Source organism: Eleginops maclovinus, chromosome 22 (assembly GCF_036324505.1).
Source record: "Eleginops maclovinus isolate JMC-PN-2008 ecotype Puerto Natales chromosome 22, JC_Emac_rtc_rv5, whole genome shotgun sequence".
Lineage (NCBI taxonomy): Eukaryota > Metazoa > Chordata > Actinopteri > Perciformes > Eleginopidae > Eleginops > Eleginops maclovinus.
The window spans coordinates 6,449,957-6,470,322 of NC_086370.1; the positions used below are offsets into that span (position 1 = coordinate 6,449,957).

General features: G+C 39.8%; 1 protein-coding gene across 1 annotated transcript in view; it reads right to left on the reverse strand.

Annotated features, from left to right (window-relative positions):
* The window catches only part of LOC134858664 (regulating synaptic membrane exocytosis protein 1-like), a 40,848-nt gene extending 24,865 nt beyond the window's left edge, over positions 1 to 15,983 (reverse strand). Inside the window, exons 1-12 of the mRNA XM_063874664.1 lie at positions 15,873 to 15,983; positions 13,736 to 14,430; positions 7,929 to 7,969; positions 6,649 to 6,762; positions 6,108 to 6,207; positions 5,264 to 5,387; positions 4,044 to 4,061; positions 2,622 to 2,668; positions 1,879 to 1,994; positions 1,660 to 1,790; positions 1,317 to 1,488; positions 821 to 968 (exon numbers count right to left, since the gene is read on the reverse strand). Coding sequence (XP_063730734.1) covers positions 821 to 968; positions 1,317 to 1,488; positions 1,660 to 1,790; positions 1,879 to 1,994; positions 2,622 to 2,668; positions 4,044 to 4,061; positions 5,264 to 5,387; positions 6,108 to 6,207; positions 6,649 to 6,762; positions 7,929 to 7,969; positions 13,736 to 14,354 — 1,630 coding nt within the window. The 5' untranslated portion in view covers positions 14,355 to 14,430; positions 15,873 to 15,983. The remainder of the gene's footprint in view (positions 1 to 820; positions 969 to 1,316; positions 1,489 to 1,659; positions 1,791 to 1,878; positions 1,995 to 2,621; positions 2,669 to 4,043; positions 4,062 to 5,263; positions 5,388 to 6,107; positions 6,208 to 6,648; positions 6,763 to 7,928; positions 7,970 to 13,735; positions 14,431 to 15,872) is intronic.
* Between the last annotated feature and the right edge of the window lie 4,383 nt (positions 15,984 to 20,366).

A 20,366-nucleotide genomic window follows, 5' to 3' on the forward strand; every position in this document is an offset into this window, starting at 1 on the left:
TCCCACCCTGTGTCCAATTATCCCTGCCTAGATGCCTTCATCCTTCCCTTTTACATCCCTTCCAACACTCCCTCCCTACTAACCATTGTCTATTTATCCCTCCCTTCCTAGATCCCTTCATCCATACCTTCCTTCATCCCTTCCACGCTTCAGCTTTCACTCCGTATATCCCTTCCTCCATTCATCCCTTCGTCAATGATCCCTACCTAGATCCCTTCATCCTTACATCCCTACATCACTTCGGACCTCATTCCTTTATCCCTTTGACTTTTTATCCCTACTTCCCTTTATTCATTCATCCCTCCCTCGCTAGATCCCTTCATCCTTCCCTCCCAACATACTTACGACCCTGATCCTTTTCACCTTTCATCCCTACCTTCCTTCATCTATTCAACCATCCCTTCATCTATTCAACCATCCCTTGGTCCCTTTGTCTGCTATCCCTCCCTCCCTAGATCCCTCCATCCTTCCCATCACTTCGACCCTCATCCCTTCAACTTTTTATCCCTACCTGCCTTGGTCCATTCAAACCTCCCTCCCTACGTCCCTTCGAACCTCATCCCTTCCAGTCTACATCCCTTTTTCCGTTTTATATATTCCCTTCTCTTCTTCCTGTCTCCCCCTTATCTGTTTGTATTTAATCTGGTGAATACCTTTTGTCTCATTCTAGGTAGCTCCTGGAGGCTCCAAATCAGAATAGTCAGAAACATGCCTAAGACAGAACCCCCACCTGTCCTCTTGACGACATCCCTTTTCCATATTGTTGGGGCATGGTCCTTGATAGTGAATATATAATCAAAAGAATTAGAGAAAGACTTACGCTGCAGTTTCTTTCCAGGGACGTCTGTGTGTCGTCGGGGCAGGTACGGGGAGGGTTGGGGCAGTGGAATGGATGAGACATCATGGGTTTGGAGTGGATACCAGTGAGGCTTTTCATCCAGTAAGGCCGTCTCTAGCTCTATCAGGACCTGCTCAAGTCATAATGCAGATAGTGAAATGTTTTGCTGCTTTTCATCTGCTAATTAACACAACACAGACAGTAGAAGCTGGTAAAAATACATACACGAAAGCTTCTTACATTACATACATTAGGGAATCTTTAGCATGTGCTTGAAACATCAGCTGTATGGCATTTACTGTATTTACGGTCCAATTCAGAAGTTAATTGGCTGACGTTATTGACTTGCATTGTCTATGTCCCCTTTCTTAGGTCCGACAAGTTATGCTGTGTGTGTGTGTGTGTGTGTGTGTGTGTGTGTGTGTGTGTGTGTGTGTGTGTGTGTGTGTGTGTGTGTGTGTGTTTGTGTGTGTGGTACCTCTCCCATGAAGGTGCTGTCCTCGTCCTGTGACCTGGGTTGGTCCCATATTGTCAGCTCGAGCATGTGGTTCCTGAAGTCCCTGCGATGGACATGAGAGTAGACAAACATCTGGTTCCACTTGGGCTCACAGGTCCTCTTCATAGTTTTCGTCCTTCGTTTGCTCTTGTCACTGTGGTCAACAATAGGAGAGAAAGACAACCAAGTTATCTTTTCAGTGGACGTACATGTTGTTTGTGGGAATTTCCTACGCTTAGATCACAAGCCTTATTCATCAAAATGTACTCTGTTAATACCTGTTGGAATGCATTTTCAAGCTTTTCTCTGTGAAGGAGGGGCATACCTGCGATCAGGAAGAAAGTACATTTTGACGTAGGGGCTCCTGGGTCGCCCGTCAGGCCGAAGAGGAAGCTCTGCAGCCTGCATCACGTTGACTATTAGCTGATGACCGCCTTTGTCGTACCAAAGTTTCACCTTGGTGGGAAAAACACAAAGAAATCTTTTGCTTGGACTTCATTTCTACACATCAACAGCCTAATGCTCTCAAAGTGCACAGACTCACTGAGAGCTGCCCTGGCAATAACTGTGGAGCATCTTGGAGCATCCCAGGGCTGGAGGGAGACAGGACATTTAAAGATGGTCTTTCCATCTTCTGGGACTCAAAAGAACTGGAACCTGCTATGGATAAAAAAGGGGAGAATTCATTCAAAGAAAGTCAGCTCTAACAAGAAAGTGAATCCTAGACAAGAGAACAAAACTTAGTAAATAGTTTGGAAAGAGCAAAAAAATATAGTCTGATCAGAAAACTCCATAATATCCAGCATACATATTGTTGCTTGGAAACATTTGTTTAGTATCCGGGCCTCTTGTGCCTTATATTAAAAGGATATTATGACCTTTTTTATTATAACCGTATTAAACTCATTTGCAGGTTTATATTTGTGCCTCTACAGTGACAGGTTTTCATTGTTTTATGTTCCAAAGTGTTTTATTTTTCTCTTACTGTCTGCTTTTTTCACCCTCTGTCTGAAACCAGAGGCCAGTCTGCTCTGAAATTGGGTATTTTAGCCTTGGCAGACCATTCACATGCACTAAAACCAAAAAAACACTACAGGAAAAGGAAAACCCCCCCCCAAAAAAATAGGGCCCCTTTAACATTTCCTATCTCGATTCTAAACCAGGCTAACCAACTCCAGCATCATGGTTGATTCGTATACATATTTGCATTCTTAAAAAGACAATTAGCCAGACCAAGATACAAACACATTTAAAGAGATGTCTGAATGTCCCACAGGAGATACTTACTAGATTCTAATGGAGGGTGGGACGTGTCGGGGATTCTTGGGATATCACTGTAAAAGAAGTATAAAACATCTTGTCAGCGACTCACAAACTGGCATATAACCAGAACAAACAAAGTTAGTAGTTCTCGATGCACAGGCATACATGCACATAAATGTAGAAGTAGTTAAGTGGAAGAAAGTAACACTGCAATTCAAAGTTCTTTAAAGATTAAAATGTTATGTGGTTAAACAAAACATGGAGAAACAAAAGAAAATGTGAGGAGAGCCAATTTCTTCTCATAAATTCAATTTTTCCCGGACTCATTCAGACATTTTGACTGAAATAATAATAAAAATGGATGGGAACCAGCAGCTCAATTCTGTCCACATCTTTACTAATCATCCACCACCACCACAACTACAGTTAAGGATCCCATGGGAAACGCCAGAAGCCATTGCACCAGATTCATGTATCATATATAAAGAATGGTTATCTGTGGAACACTTATCAGTGTAATTTGTCATTTTAAATCTGAAAAGTGGAAGAGTTTAGTATTTTAATTTGTCCGATCCAACATTGGTAAATGCAGGACGTTTTGGTAGCACATGGGGAGGTGTATTCAACATTGTTGAGTCGTCCATGTGGCCACAAACTGATATTTTAATATTTAATTTAAAGAAACAGATCAACCTTTGGTACTTTATTCACTTTCTTTCTGAGGGTTGGATGGAAAAGATGGATACCACTTGCTTGTCTGTGCATTAAGTACTGAACATGTTAGCCTAGCTTAGCATAACACCTAACAGCAAGCTGATAGGTCTCCCAGCTGGTCTCCCAGCTTCAGTACTTTAAAACAATAGATATCCATCTTTTCATTTAACTCAAAAACAAAAGCAAAAAAACATTTTTAATTTCAACTTTGGATTTTACATACAAACATTATACTGATAAGTGTTTCACGGAGCCTATGTTGCCTTTGAGCCCATTCCAAAATCAAAAAATGTAAAACAAGGAAAGGAAATTCAAATCAATATTGCTTTATGAAACCCAATGACCCCGCTTTCAAACAATGGGATAGAGGAAAAAATAAATAAGTATTTGACACTGCAAGTGCTGGATTTCACTTTGGGATCCTAAGACTTGGACCAGGAATGAAAAAGAGAAAATCCAGACGCTGCACAAACAGTTTAAAAACTTGCAAAAGGAATGCTACATTGACGGACATTTCCCATTGGCCATTTTGCATCCCTTCAAGGGAACTCTCAGTTTTTTTAGATGGACTTAACAAACTGTAGGAATTCTCTTTAAAATCAATTAGCATAACTGCTAAATAAGAATCAATTGAGTTCAATAAGGGATGCATAATGGCACCAGCAAAACCAAAATAGTTTCCATAAGCATGAGAAGATTAAGGGGTCCTAATAAAAGGGGCAGATTACTTACTGATATTTTCTATAAACCCTTCGCGAGTATTTGGAGAGAAATTAATACATTCAACTATTTTTCCCATCAAAGAGCATACGAGGTCAAATCTGAATCTAAAGCAAGGTTGCAAAAAGTTGAAGAAACATTGAGTTTTTTTTATATAAAATGAATCCACTATAAAACCATTACAATAATAGGCCAAACTTACTCACAACAATAGCTTAGCAAAAATATTGATCACAACTTGTACTGTACATTTGTTACACTTTGTTCCTGTAGGGGAGGATACCAAAGTATCAGCATTTGTCTGAAAATATTATTTTATAAAGACATCAAGCAAACCTAAAAACCTGACATTTTCAATTAATAATGTGTTACTAATTATAGGCAAATTCAGCAAAAGAGACAATTGGTACACTTCAACAATTTAAAGGAATTGCTAGCAAAACACAGGATAACACATTTAGACGTCTGTAGAGAATTACGTTTAAATAAAAAAATGTATGGAAGGACATTAATGACAAACGACAACAATGATGACGATGAGTTAAAGACCAGTAAAATAAATCACTATATGTTTTTTCCCCGGAGTCAACAGTTGTTCAACACTGTTTGTGGTTAAAGTCCTTAACACAAGCTGAAGAGATGTTCATGTTTTGTTCTACGACATAAAATATGTAACATTAGCAGCCTGTAGCCTAGCGGTGGTGACAGAAAGTAATGTGATGTAATTTGTTTACAGCCTAATGTTATTAGTTCTACCAATTACATTTTAGCTTCAAAAATCATAAAGTATGGAGATTATCCTGCTGCCACACATCTTATTTTCACAATACTCCAAAATCTAATGGAAAATCCAATTAAGAGATGCTAACCTCCGGGTTAAACTGCAAAAATTCATCATCACTCCACTACTCTAATGCACCTACAAATATGTTCATTACCGGCTTTGTTTTTACGACCAACAAAATATTATGTGTTGCAGCCATTTCAATTTTTTCATGGAACTTACAGCTTACATTTGGTCAGTGAAAATTCACCTTATACTGTCCTGTAAATAAACACAAGTGCTTTTTTAAAGGGGACAGTGGAGACAAAATGGCAACTTAGAAACTGTTGAGTCAACACTCTCGTTAGTCATTTAGAATAGAAACTGACTTGTGACTAAAGGATCGCATTTTTCTCAAATATCCAATAAGGCATTGACAGATGTGAAGGGTGTTTAATCCCTGACTTACCCAATAGGCCTGGATACCACTAGCTCAACTTGAGGCTCTGCTTGAGACTCCAGGATGATATTGTAAACTTCCTTCATGGTCGCCCCCGGTAACAGCTTCCCGTTCCACTGCAAAACTTCATCCCCTGGAAGCAGACGCGCATGTCATGAAAAATAAAAATGTAACATTGTGATTTAAAGTTGGAAATAGTACCTTGTTGTAAGTCAGGGTATCAAACACATTTAGGAATAATTCATTTAATATTGCCAACTAATCCTACTAGAAGAAAAGCACTGTCATGTGTGAGTGCACTTACATCTTCCCTTACGCAACCTGAAGCCCATTTGCTAAAATCAAAGATATATACTTTTTTTAATTCACTCTTTTCAATACTCTCTTGAGAAGGCTTTAATAAAAGTAATTTTATCAAAAGCTGAGCCCTGAAGTGTTTAGTAAACGTAACTTAAACAGTAGGGTTAGGATTGAACACCAAAGATACTTTATAGTAAGTTTAATTCCTTACTTTGGCAATTTTATGGGATTCTTTACAATTACATAGAATTTTGCCCGACTCAGGCCTAGTCCAAATGTGCACCTTATTTTTATTTTTCATTGTAGCTTTGTCTATCTATTTCGGGCTTCCTTCTTAAGTCACGCAGAATTTTTTTCAGAAAATACCAGGATCAGGCCTTATTTTTAGCTATATGGCAACTTGTTTAAGTCCAATACAGCTAATTAGAGACAGGAAACTATATCAAATAAAAATTAAATGTGTGAAAATAAGACCTCTTAAACTGTTTTAAAGACCTTATGTTTGGATGATAAGACTTGTACAGCAAATAATGTAACACATGTAAGTGTGTACCTGCTCTGAGATGTCCCACCACATCAGCCAGGCTTCCCTTTTTGACTTTAGTGATGAAGGCACCTAATCTCCCTGACTCTGTTATTCTGCCTCCCACCACCTACAGACAGAGAGGGAGAGAGAAAGAGATTAGTGTCATGTCTGTCATATATGCTCACTGAATACCTTTACAATATTGTTACATAGCTTGGTTGGATACTAGATTCTGATTGTTCAATTTGGCCATTCCAGCGGTCTGTTATTTTTGATAACAGACCGCTGCTTAACAGTTGCAGCACGCACAACATTTTGGATTAATTATGGCTGAAATGTCCCAAGTACGATTTAAAAAAAACAGCGCAAGAGAAGGAAAGAGGTTAAAGGACAGAGCGCTGAACGTCAGAGAAATCAACACAAAAGACTGACAGGAAGTAAACACTAAAGGGAACAGCAACAGAAGATGGACAGGAAGTAAACACCAACAGCAACACGGTATGGACAGCTACAGAAAAAACCTTGATCAGTGCTGCCGTCATTTTAAAAGGTTTGTGCCCACTCTGACCTTTAACCCCAGCAGAGCTCCGGCTTCTTTAGGCATGGTGGCGCTCCTTTTGCTGAGGGTGATTCGTCCAATCAGATGGTCTCCTTCCTTAGACGGCTGCCAGGTTACAGGATGCTTCAAAGGAGAAAACAGGAGATGCTCACAGATGCACACACTGGGACATGCTGCTTCCTTGTTGGATCAGCATGGAAGAGTTTCCCTTTTAAATAGTTGTTTAATATGTACATGGATGAAAGATGCACTGCTAATAATGTGGCTAAATGCATGTCTTGTTTCTTTAAGAGTCGGTTAGAAAAGAGTGGCAACTTAATTCATGGTGAGTTTATTTACATGTGAAAAGAAGCATATTCCCTATGAATGTTGGCAGAGTTTGCAGCGTTTCCTAGGAATACAGTTAAAGTCTTCTAACCACTCCAAACAATAAAGATGTCAAAACATTAAGCAGGCTTGGGGAGTAACGGATTACATGTTACATAATTGCATAACCGAGATACAGTAGGACTGAACCCTGGCCGTAGTTTTCTAAAAGCAATAACATTTGCTTGTTTAAACATCTCAGATATAGTAAATAATTTGTCGGAAAATATGTCTTTACATTAATTAAAAACACGGTTACTGATCAGCTCTGTCAACACAAAAATTAAATCTTGTGCTGTACTTTTCTCTGTCTTTCTGTACCGCTTTAACCTGTGGTAATACTTGCTACGTGAAATGTATGTTGTTCTTTTATTTTATTAGTATTTTCTGTATTGTCAACTTCTTTGTTTGCAGCTTTTTTTTGTTTGTAATTTATTATATATTTACAAAATCTGTCCAGATGAAAAATTGCCGCTTGGCTAACTTTGGCGCTTTACAGAAATGTCTATGTATGTGTCCTGTCCCTATTAAATAAACAAATTAATACAAATAAAACATACAATTAAATAGATCATTTAAAATAAATAGAAAAAACTCTATTTGGTAAGCATAGACAGGGGAAACCTGTGAAAAAAACTCAAGTCGTTCATCATTCATGGATTACTAAACAGGCCAACCAGGAGGAAGCAACTGCAAAAGACTAAAACAATCACAAATAGACACACAAACACAGAGAGACGCAGAACGACTATAACAAGAAAGAAAAGCATCAATCAAAAAAAGCGATAGAACTATAAAGTCTATCTCTCTCTATCCAATGTAATGGATAGCAGTGCGGATGCAATGTGGTGAGGAATTTTGCAGGTCTGTCATAGATACATACTTTACATACATTAGGATCAATCTGAAAAACAATGACTTACATGCCATACAGTGGGGTCATGTGGGTAGCACTCCCAGTCGCCTGCAAGAAATAAGACAGAGGGCTCAGATACTGTGGATCCCTATCATACACTAAGACACACACACACACACACACACACACACACACACACACAGCAGAAACTGTATAAACAGCACATACCAGCCTGAGTCCTCTCATACACAGACCAGCCAAATGTGGAAGGTATTTGTTTACAGTGGAGAGGGTTAAGTTTATTGAATATTCAGACCTGGGCTACAATTAGAAATGTATCACCTCAGTGGCAGAACTGAGAGCAGCCTGAGGATGTGAAAATAGTATTTTCACATTTGCATGTTTTAAAAAGCTTTGTTATCTTTGGGTATTTTCAAAATACCCAAAGATAACAAAGCTTTTTAAAACATTCAAAATCCCTTCCAGATATTGTACAGATCAGATTTTGTGGACTGAGTCCATGGGTAATGCAATGTTTTTTTTATAAACGTTGAAATGTAAATGCAATAGCCAGAATTAAAAAGGCTTGGCTTTGCATCATGACTGCTAAGCTAAAGGCGGCTAATATGTGTTGTCTAATTTAGCCACTTGCTAGAAAAAGCTGTTTTAAATCTGCTGTAAACATGTTTATGACATTAACAAGTTTTGTTCACCAGGATAATCTACACGTCAACAGCCATTTTATTATTGTTGAAGTGTAAATGCAATTGCTGGATTTAAAAAGCTAACATTCGGCAGTAAACAAACTACACAAGGGTCGCATGATTTCACGTCACCACGCTAAGCTAAAGGTGGCTAATGTTCGGTGTGATGATGTTTAGGATTCAGCCACTTGTTCATTACAACCTTTTTTTGGACAACTTCAGACATTGTTAAACAAAATGTGAAAACCACTGAACTTTATTTGCACATCTAACAAAACATTAATAAAAATAAAACTAAACCCTGACTTTGTGACAAAGTGTTAAAACGCTAACTCATTTTCGGGTTCAGGACTCACTCCTGCACCACTGTATTAAAACACAGGTTTGTGTCATGGTAAACTAACTTTAAAAATGGCATGTTTGTTGTCGATCTTTTGAATAATTTAACAAAATACAATACCAAGTCAATAACCACTTACTTACCAGAGTATCCTGAGGCTTTCAACTATTTTATACAGTCTTTACTGAATGGAACCTAAAGGTGCTACTCAGGGTCAACAGATTCCTCTCTGTGACAAATAAGCATTGGTGACTGAGTATAGTGTTCTACAGCTGGAAAGTTAATTTAAATAGGGACCGTTTTGCTCAATATTAACTAATACTTTTTGAGAAGTAAACAGTACATGTAAACACAATTACATGATCATTTCCTTCATTGATTTCTTGAGTATCAGCTATCTTTAAAGGAGGTCTTTACTGGTGGATTTTCCCAGTGGATGCACAGTGTGATATTTTGGACAATTCCTTATATTATGTTTAATGGTACAGGCCCATCTCCTGCTATAGTAAAAAAAAAAAACACAGCCTCTTCTGTGCACATGGGCCGAGGGGCGGTGTTGAGATTTGTGCCGGACCCCGACGACATTGTTATGACAGAGTAAAACAGAGCCAAGCGTTCCTAGGAGCCAGGAAGCTGTGAGGTTAATGAGCAGTGACAACTTATAGTGACATTATGTAATCTTAAAGCAAACACTCTGACGACGGACAACTGAGTTTCATAATTCTAACTTTTACACTGCAATACCAATTCTATGGTTTTATTTCCTACACACTAGCAGTTTAAAAGTCATCTCTCTTATAATGGTGGCCTAAGGGGAAATGCTTTTTAAGGCTGCAAGAGGATTTTTACTGAAATAGAGCATGTGACCACTAGGAGAAATTAGAAGTAAAGGCTGAATGGAAATGCCATATCGAGGTCTTATCCATGGTATCCAGTGTTTTACATCATTCATCAGCTGGTGAAGATTAAGATTTTTTTGACAGCTTTCTTCTCATACTTTCAGCATTGTATCATGAATGTAAACATGACGTTAATATTAAAGGGGCCCTATTATGCTTTTTACCCTTTCCTGTAATATCTTTTTGTGCATGTTATAGGTCTGCATATGCTACAATCCTTTCATAACATAATGACATCACTATCTAACAATAGTGGCTATTCTACTGGCTAGCACTCCATCACATTTCACGTGATAGGCTTAGGGTCAGAACATTTCCAACGCATCTCTAAGCGGTTGACCAATCACAACAGAGCCGGCCAGCTAACCAATCGGAGCAGACTGGGCTCTGGTTTCAGACAGAGGGTGAAAAGAGGTGCTGCAGCACAGGCAGTATGAGAAAAATTAAGAGCTTTTTGAACATTAAAAGCATGGTGACATGTCCCAGTAGAGGAACACAATACAAACATGAACCTGAAAATGAGGTTAATTTGTCCACTTTAAAGACATTTTTTGCTAGCATCTTGTTTTGTAGCAACTTTGCTGGAGTTAGCATGACATTTCAAACGTCGAAATCAACAGCGAGAAATGAAAAGACTGCTTTGGTTAGCTCTAAATCACCAATTATCCCCAAAAGTTAACACTTATTGTGAGTAGTAGATCTTTCTCCTATTTTGTAATTGCTAGCGAATGTGTTAGCCTTTAAAAAGGTTCATGGGCAGAAAAGGTTGACAAAGTATAGTTTAAGGAGGTCAAAAGTTGTGGATCAAAATGCACATTTACTGTAACACATTTTTCGAACTATGTTTTTTTGTTCTTTCCTAGGAGGATGAGGCAGATGCATTCACAGATCATAATAGGATCTACTGTACTGTGAATAGCTGCATATTTGAGTGTGTTTATGTCTCCCCGCAGTGATCTAACAATGATTTACATGCCTGGACGCATCTCGGCTGCCAGCAAGCACATCTCAAAGCTGACCTGGTCTCAGTCTCGAGCTAAAAAAGGAAGCAGCCTCTCGCTGCCACGCCGGTGTGTTTGAAACCTGGCCTGACAGAACACTCTCATCCTAAAGCTCTACTTGATCGATGTCTCAGCGCCTGGTCTGGGTCCAGCCTGGTGCTCTGTCTCCATTTTTCCCATCAGAACGAAACACACTACGTCAATCAAAGTGTAGCTTTAATGTAGCACAATCATGGCTACAATCAGACACAGTGTGGTAGGTAAATACCCTAATGTAGGGGTCGGAATACTCGATGATGATGCTCTTTTTCACTAGTGGACTGCTGCTAAGGATAGCAGACAGTTTTAAGGAGGACCAAGGGACTTTGTGCATTAATATCATTTGCAGAAAGAAGTCCAGTCAATTTAACTAAGTGTGCTGTAGCTTAAAAGAAATATGTATCTTTCCTCCTCCACACAATGAAATACTATTTTAATACGTATATAAATATCTGGGGAGAGCACAAAACTTTGGATTTTGATGGCTAAACTGTCCCCAGTAAAGAAAAAAAAACAGAACAGAAGAAGAAGACAGCGCAAGAGAAGGAAAAAGCTTTTAAGACAAATCTGGACAGCAAAAAAATCAGCAGAAGAAGAAAGACAGGAAGTAAAAACTAAAGGGTGTGGGCTCTAATAGTGTTCAAAGAATAATAAGAATAGTCTCACAAAAGAAACTCTAATAATCATCGCTGCCATCATCTAAAGTAATGTTTTTGTAGCCGCAGTTCTAGTCGTTCGTACGGAGTGGAACAGTTTAGCAGAAAGTTGATCGTTAATTTATTATACAGCCATTGTTCAGATACAGACGCAAAGCCTGTTGGTTTTCTTCTTTAATTAATGACGCTGTACATAATCACTTATACAACCACTTTTACTTTTGGAGAAACTAGTTTATTAACTATTTATTTTGGTTACTTGAATACTATGCCCATAGGGTTATACTTAAATGGAACAGCTGAAATTTGGTGTGACTTCACAGAAAAAATGTTTTTACCCTGGGCTTCATGTCAGACAGAAAATATCATGACAATGGCCTAAAAGCTAAATGTTGCTGGTGGTTAGCGTTGTGCTTTATTGCTATTCGAGTGTTTCCTAGGAATCGTCCTTCTCAAGGTTATTCACACAAAGTATGAGGGCAAACCTCAATTGTTTCTTGCTTAATGTGAAAAAAACCATGTCAAACAAATGGAAAGTAGCACAAATAGATAATAAAAAGTGAAGGCGAAATGTTGTGGTGGTGAAACACAGGATGAACCGCTCCCCAGTACCTTCTGCCAGAAAAAGATGTTGACGCACGCCCATAGCTAGGCTAATTTAGCTTTTTTTTGCTACTAGCACAGTTGGCTATAAAGCAGTGAGCCAGAATGCCCTGGCATGGTTAGTAGTGACGTGACATAACCCAGCTTGAACATGACAGTGGTGTGTTCTCAGCCTTTGGGATATGGCTAACCCTGTGATCAACTGGGGTCAAACTGCCCCATCACTGACACACTAACATGCACACACATGTATGCTCAGTGTGGGATGGTCCCCCCTCAGGGCCAAGCTGAAAACAATGCAACATGACACACACAGTCTCACACACACACTACAGAGTAGATGCTCACTTGGACTTTCAGACTGCTGGCTACAGTCTGCTGCATGCACTGTACACAGAAGTTAGAGAATGTGGCACGAAGTGCATTGTTCCTGCAAACACAACTACAAGTAATCCTCTAGGAGTCTAATGTTTTCAACGAGTTTGGTGTGTAATGCTAGAAATGTTAAGAAACTATTCATAGGACAGAATTACAAAAAAGTGTTCCACAAATTAGAACATTATATCTGAACAGTCTTACCTGTTCTATTTGTAAACTCAGAGTTAGAGTAGAGAGGCAAAATCCAAGTCTGAATCAAGACAGCACACTGAGAATAAGCAGCTCTCTGCAGCTTCTTACATTCACCTCCCAGGATGGTTTTAAAGTGGGAGTGTTCTATCACACACACACACACACACACACACACACACACACACACAGTCGCAATAAATTTACCAACATTTAGTGTGAGTGTAAAATAAATAGCATTTTATCATTATTTCTGTAGCAGTAGGCCTATCTTTTAGCATCGTATTTAAAGTATTAGCTAATGTCCTGGAGATTCAGTGTTTGTTTGCCTAACTTTAAGTTCCAGTTCTTTCTTTATGTCCTTTTTCACCTTCCTGCTTGGCATTTTTACATGTCAGTTGGTAGATACTGAAGATAGCGCCCCTGTGTTCTTCTCTAGCTTGTCTGTGTAATGAGTCCTAAACCCGGAATGAGTTAGCATCATAACACTTATGGTTACCTTGTCTCAAGATCATTTGGGTTTTTTGTTTTGTTTTTGACAAAGTGAAGAGATTTTCACGTTTTTTTAAGACATAAAATACTTCAATAAATATCCCACTGTTGGTGCTTTTATGTGTCTTAGAAACAACCGTTGCTAACAAGAAGCTAAATGAGACTACTAAATGTCACCACGCCTAACATTAGTCGCCTTTAGCTTAGAATTGTCGTCGTAAAGCAATGCCACCATCATGTAGTTTGTTTATAACATTATGTTAGCTATTTACTTCCTTCAACTATTATGAAAGTGGTGTTGATATGTTGAGGTTATTCTGCTGAACAAACCATGTTTGTTTGTAATGTGGACCTATACTTCAGATCAAAAGTACCTCCTTGGCTGCTGTGTACAAAAGAAACATCCATAAAGCAGTGGTGCGGTTATTCTCCAACATTTGATATGAATCTAATTGCCTCAGATATCTAGTGTTTTTGATGGATAAATAAATGATTGAACTGACAGAAGTCAATATTTTTATAACCCCCCCTGGTTGAAATCAACACAAAGTGATGATAGGTTTTGTCTCTCACCTCTCTCACTGACACTTTCAATCTCAGCGTCCTCACAGCTGCTGTACTCCGGCGTGGTGCCCCCCTCCTCCTCTGAACTGCTGACACTGGTCTGCCTCTTCCCCCCCGCCCCAAGCCCTCGTTTTGACTTGTAAGGTCTTGGTGGAGGCGGACGCAGTGATTCCGATTGGTCAGAACTTAGCGAATCATTTCGCAGCATGCTCTCGGCCTTCTCCCGTTTGGTCCGTCTCCCTACGGGCCCCTGGCCTGGGATCGAGCCAGGTCCTAAACCAGGAGGCTCTCTGAGTTCGGGGGGAGGGGGCTGCTTAGCAAGGATGTGTTCATGTGGCCCTCCAACCCCACCCGCTGTCCTCTGACCAGGCCGTACACCATCCCCCACCTCCCCTGCTACGCCCATGCCACGGCCCTGCATGGGCACAGGGTGGCCCCGGCCTCCAGGAAGGACCGGCCCTGCTTGGCGAAGGGGGACACCGCTGTGGTCCATGTGGTGGTAGCCCCCTTCTTCTGTCCGTCTTAAACCGCCACCTTCTCCCACAGGATCGTGCTCCAGAGAGCGTCCCTTGGTCAGCCGCCGGCTCTCCCTTCGCACCCTGGACTCGCCCCGGAGGTCCCGGTCCATGGAGACCTGGGTCTGCAGCCTTGGCTGAACCGGCCGCCGCTCCCCCCGACCAACTCCGCCTCCCCGGCCATTTCTCCTGGAGAACAATCAATACAAAAATGGAGAGGAAGAGAAAATAATAGATCAAAAAAGATGACTTACCGTTCCGTTCTTGAGTACAAATGTGTTGTAATATGCTTGAGTATTTTCTTTCTGTGCCACTTTACACTGCTCTCCTGCTACAAATCAAAAACAAATACTGTAATACTTCTAAATGTCATTTTGCAGATATAGTGACTTTATAGATCCTGATTTCTAAACACAGAAACAAGTAGAACATTTAAAATGTGATGTTTAGATGCAGATTTAACTATACGTTATATTTCAGTACCTAAAACAAATGGTGGTTTTGGTAAACTGTTTATGAAAAAACATTTCAAAGTTCAAGCTTCTCCAATGTGAATATTTGCTGCTTTTCTCTTTCAATATTTTAATTCGTTTTTAATATTTTGTAGGGCTTTTTTTCTGCAATATTTTTCTGGAGTACTTTTACTTTAAGTACATTTCTCTATTCATACTTAAACACTTTTACTTATTTGCAATTCTCAATGCAGGACTTATAATTGTAATGGAGTATTTTGACGTTGCAGTGTTAATACTTTTACTTATGCAAAGCAGGGAGGCTGTGGCGCAGTGATCTACGGATCAGTGCGCTAATCCTAAGTGATTTATGTTTTTTTAGGAATCATCCCTACACCATTCTAGTCAGCATGTATGTAAATAAACTAACAGTAATGTTGTTAATTCCCAGCAAGTTGACATTTAATGCCAAGATCCACTTGTTTGTACCATCAAATCAAGTTGCATCATCAAAAACATATTTTACTTTACAAACACCAATGTTGTGGTTTTATATTTTCACTAATAGAGAGTCACACATTCTTCAATCCACTGTTTTGGAACTGGCTGCATTCTTCCATTACACTCAAAGTCTGCTTGCTTAAGACATATAATGCACTTCTGTATAAAAGAAGCAGATGAGGAACGCAGGAGATATTGCTTGTAATACAAATATTTACATATTCATCAAGGATACAGTTCTCTTGATGGCTGAGAGGCTGCAATTTAAAGGGCCACTCCTCCAATGTATCACACATCAAATCCTATTCTGCCTTGTATAATCATGTCTTCTGTGAGACCCGATTGATGACATATTGATGTCACTGTGGTTTGGAGACTTCTTCTTTCTGAGCTAGGTTTTGAAGCGGCAAGGTAGACTATTAGAATGACGCTCTTCATACAGGATTTTTAGGGTCCAGTGTGTTTGCGGCTTGACTTATACATGAAGAGCCAGATGAAGAGGATGTTAGAGGGTCAGGGGCCAAAATTCATAAAAGGGCATGCTGGTGATTTTTGTCTCGTACTAAATAAATATATGCCTGGAATGCCTACTTTTGTTACAGTGTTTAAGGGATAGTATGAGGTACAAATAAAGTTATATTGATTGATGGTAAAGGTTTCTGTCTTGGTTCAGCTTACGTGTCTCGCGGTGGTTCGCTGCGGGACCGGGGGTCGATGCCAGGTTCAGTCCCAGGTGCGTGGGGTCGGTTGGGGTCTTGGATTGTGGTGGGCGCTTGGGAGCGAGACCGAAGCTTTTGGCACACAGACGGCTCGCTGATGGCTGACCCGAGGCCAGCAGGTTTCCCATCCGGACCCGTGAACCACTCGCCCGGCTTGGTCAGGATCTCCTGCTGCTTCCGGCAGTTATTACACACCCAAATCACCTGGTTGAGGAGGAACATGGGTAGAGATTACATTTACAACTATGTATTGGGACACTAGTTTTCCTCAATAGACTTTTCTACAAACAAATAGGATAATAACACGTTTATGTAAACATAACATGTCGGAGAGTGGAGTAGAGAGTATTTTTGTAGTACGGACCCAGAAGTTAGCATTTCCAGGGATTTTTAAGTGTAAAAAGCAATCACCAAAAGTAGAAAGGCGTTGCTGTACGTCACCAGGGCTAACCTAAAGGCAGCTAATGTTTGGATTGATGATGTTTAGTAGCCTCATTTAGCCACTTGTTAGCAACCGCTGTTTTTAAGTTACATAGGAGCCTCGGACATTCAATAGTGGGATATTTATTGATGTATATTTTGTCGTACGGCAAGGAAATGCAAGTTTATTTACATAGCACCTTTCAACACAAGGCAGTTCAAAGTGCTTTACAAAAATGAAAGACATTAAGAGCATTAAGAAATAGTGCAGCAGAAACACATTATACAATGGCATTTCAAAACAGTCATTAAAAAGCAAAGATAATAAAATAAACATCCTTATTATTTCTATTTCCTGCTGTTGAACTCCCGCATTTTCTCTAGTAAGGGCGTAGTCTACTTCTTGTTTGCTTCTAGCTTCTGTGTTATTCATTGATCCTATTTCAGGCTTCAAACCAGTGTATTACAAATTAGCGTTAACTTGTCTAAATTAATTAAACCAGCTGTCATTAATATCTCTACAATGCTTCCAACAGGAAGGAACTACTCTTTGCAACAGCCAGTAAAAAACCATCTCAGCACACACTCTGCCAACCGCTAATCAGGCGCCCGGCTTCATCGCAATGACTTTGAAACAGGAAATGGAACAATTTACTTCCTAAAGAGCCGCACTTCTGCCAATGTGTGGTCCAGGAGCGGCTTTAGTGGAAGCGTTTTAAGATCAACATCATGGCAGTTACCAGGGAGCAGCTTGGCTTTCACTGTGGGCTGCTTCTGGCCTCCAAATGAAGCGCACAGAGCCAACTGAATAATGAAAGGATATTTGCGCTGCCAAAATAATATCTGTCGTCGTCTTTCTTTCTATTTATCCCATCACACATATGCACATCGACTATACATTGGCTGCGTTCACTCACTACAGATGAGTGTCCAAATTTTCTGAGCTTTCAGATCAGTGCTTACACAAATTCTACTCCATTCACGATGCAAACACAATGTGTTTATTTTAGGATACATACAATACCAACACATTTTGAAAGATTTTACACACACATATGTAAATGTCACAACTAATTCCCATACATTAAAAACACAAAAACCATTCATCCACTTTTGTCTCCAATTACAAGTCAAATACTGTAGTTTGAAGGACTGCACTGCTACATCCCGCATCAAAGAAAGGTCTATCACCATTAGCTATGTCAGATGTCAATCAATTAATCAACAAATGTATTTACTTATGGGTGTAGACGGCGGAGTCTTTTTTTAATCATGCATGGAGGTGAAAATGATTTAAAGTGACACTACATGAAACTCAAAAAGCAAAACGTCAATCTATGGATACATCCTCCTGAAACCAAAAAGGATGAACAAAACTATAAAGTAACAGCGGCTGATATAACCAACATTTACCACACTGTGCGATCACACAGGTCAGCAATCTGTGGTAGTAAACTAAATACTGTCATTTCTCCAGACAGTGACAAAAAAGTATGTCCTCGTTTGTTGAAAACAAATCCATTCAAACCGAATATATTTAGATATTTACTTGCATAGTTTCTACAAACAATTACCCTATAGTAAAGTGTTGGTATTCATATAATATTTTTTAGGGTTTAATGGAATTTGTATTTAAATCTAAATTAACCTCTATCATCGAAGTAATATTACCCGCATTGTACCACACAAACAAAGCATTTGTCCCATATGTGGCTTGTTGGCACCTGGTCAAAGCGCTACTTCTCGTATTTACCTCAAAACCTTAAATATTGCTAAGAAGAGTATCCTTTAAAACTCATAATCAAGAAATAACCTAAACCTCTTACAGTTGAAAAGCCTCCTAAATGATTATACATTCCTGGAAAGAGTTTCTTGGATGTTAAGAACACATTTCACACCAATCGAGTGAACAAAATTAGCGTAGCTTAAAATGCACAAACTTCCCAAAATCAATAATTGAAAAAGTGTACGAAACTGCCTGGAGTTCTTATTGATTTTCATGTTTTTGTTGTTTTCTTGTCACCAGCACTTTCTTTAACCAATACAACACTGGAAGGGAAGCCTATAGCCAACTAGTTGAATGTCATACACAAAAAGAACCAAGTGTGACGTCTTCGCTGACTGTTCCTCTGCACACGTCTTGTCAACATCGCTGTCAGTTCATATCGATGAGGGATGTGAGTTAACATCCCAGAATAGATATGAAGATTCATCCGGAAAGACAGAGCAGAGTGTGAAGGCCTTCAGTGTGAATGAAGCCGTTGGAGCCAGGATGAGGAAGAGGGTATGATGGGGGGAAAGCAAGGAGGGGAGGTTAGAGGCAGTCCCTCTCCTCCAGCCACCAGGGTTCTCATTACTCCCTGAACACTCCCCAATGACTCTTTAAAGCGAGCTAAAATAAAACACTCTGGCATCGGCCACCCTCCACACACTCTCTTCCTCTCTCCCACCCACCCCCCTTCATCCTGCTCTCCTTCTCTTTCAACCCCCTTTCCATCTTCCATTCCTCCCTCCTCCAGATTGCTTTTGATTAAAGCTACAAAAGCTGAGGAGAAAACCGCTTTACACCAACGCAGCTATATTTATCCTGCCAAACACCCCAGCACCACCAGGGAGAGAGGGAAAACGTGTGCTCAAACACACACACACACAGCAAGGAAAGCAAACACTGTGGGACAGTATAGCTCTGGTGAAAACATCCACCAATCTGTGATTTCCTGCAGCCAGACCGAGGAGGTGGAGGCTGCCAGATGGACCTGCAGAACCGGTCCAAACATTTGCATCAAGGCACTGATTACTTGTCATAAAGCTTTATCATTGGATCCTTTAGAGATATTATTTTCTGCAATTTCCCTAACTGTCTCCTTTCACATTGGTTGCCAAGTCGGTTGAATCCTACCTGATTGAGGGGACTTCTGGAGGCTGGGGTCTGGGGTTCAAATCCAACCCTTGAAAGCGACCATGTGGAGGCAGTAGCTGAGTCCGTAGAGACTTGGCTTAGGAGCCAGTTAAAACCCATTCAGACCGGATCACGCATCTATGCGTTGTTCCCATTAAGGCCGGCAAACGCCTGTGTCATTGTGAGCGGTGTCATCTTTTTCGAGGCACGTGGCCAATTATATGCACTGTGATTTGCTGAAATACTCTTGGAGTGAGTGACAGAGATTAGGTATTTTTTCTAACTCATGTGACTAACAAAAATGCTTTGCCCTTCATCATATTGATCCGCCCGGTTCAGACCCACAGCCGTTGGTTAGCGTCAGAGTTAACAGGAGCTAACGCAATGCAGCCCAGGAGCTAACAGTAACACAAACTATCCCAAGCTAACGTGGCTAACTGTTGGCTAACACTAATTTTATATAGATTATGGCCAAGCAAGTCAGTCAAGTTGAAAGCCAAAGAAGTAAGCTCTCAAATGCTTTTTATCTCATGTTTTTATCTGCTATAGAGCTGAGCCAAATTTGAGGCGTTGACAAATTTTGAGTATTTTTCTGAAAACCCTCAGGCTTTGAGAGGGGGTTTACAGAAAAGTACTTACGCATAAAAAGGCCTTTTTTAGCAGGCGTTTCAGGCCAAATGGGTTAAGGTCGCTGAATGACCAAGGGGATTCAACAAATAACCACAGAAAATAAGCAGCATAACACTGAGAAGCAGAATCTCAAGGGTCATTTGTTGATACAAAAGGGTTTAAAGTATTGACCGAAAAAACCTAGCCCACCTGAAATTAAGTGGCCAATCAAAATCGGACATGTCATGTCCAAAGGGTTTTGGATGTTAAGTAGAGTTGCAACTATGAGATGAGATCAAGTAGTTAGAAAAATAAGCTGCACATGTTTCAATAATCAATTAATCATAATTGATGTTTCACACAAAAATGCCAAAAAACTTTGATTTCAGACTCTGAATTATAGACATATTTTCTGTTTTATAACATATTGAAGTGAATATGTTTGGAAATGGAACAGTCAGTAATTAAAAAGATGATTCTAGAATATATACGGCAGATAAATGAATAATACAAATGTATTTGTTT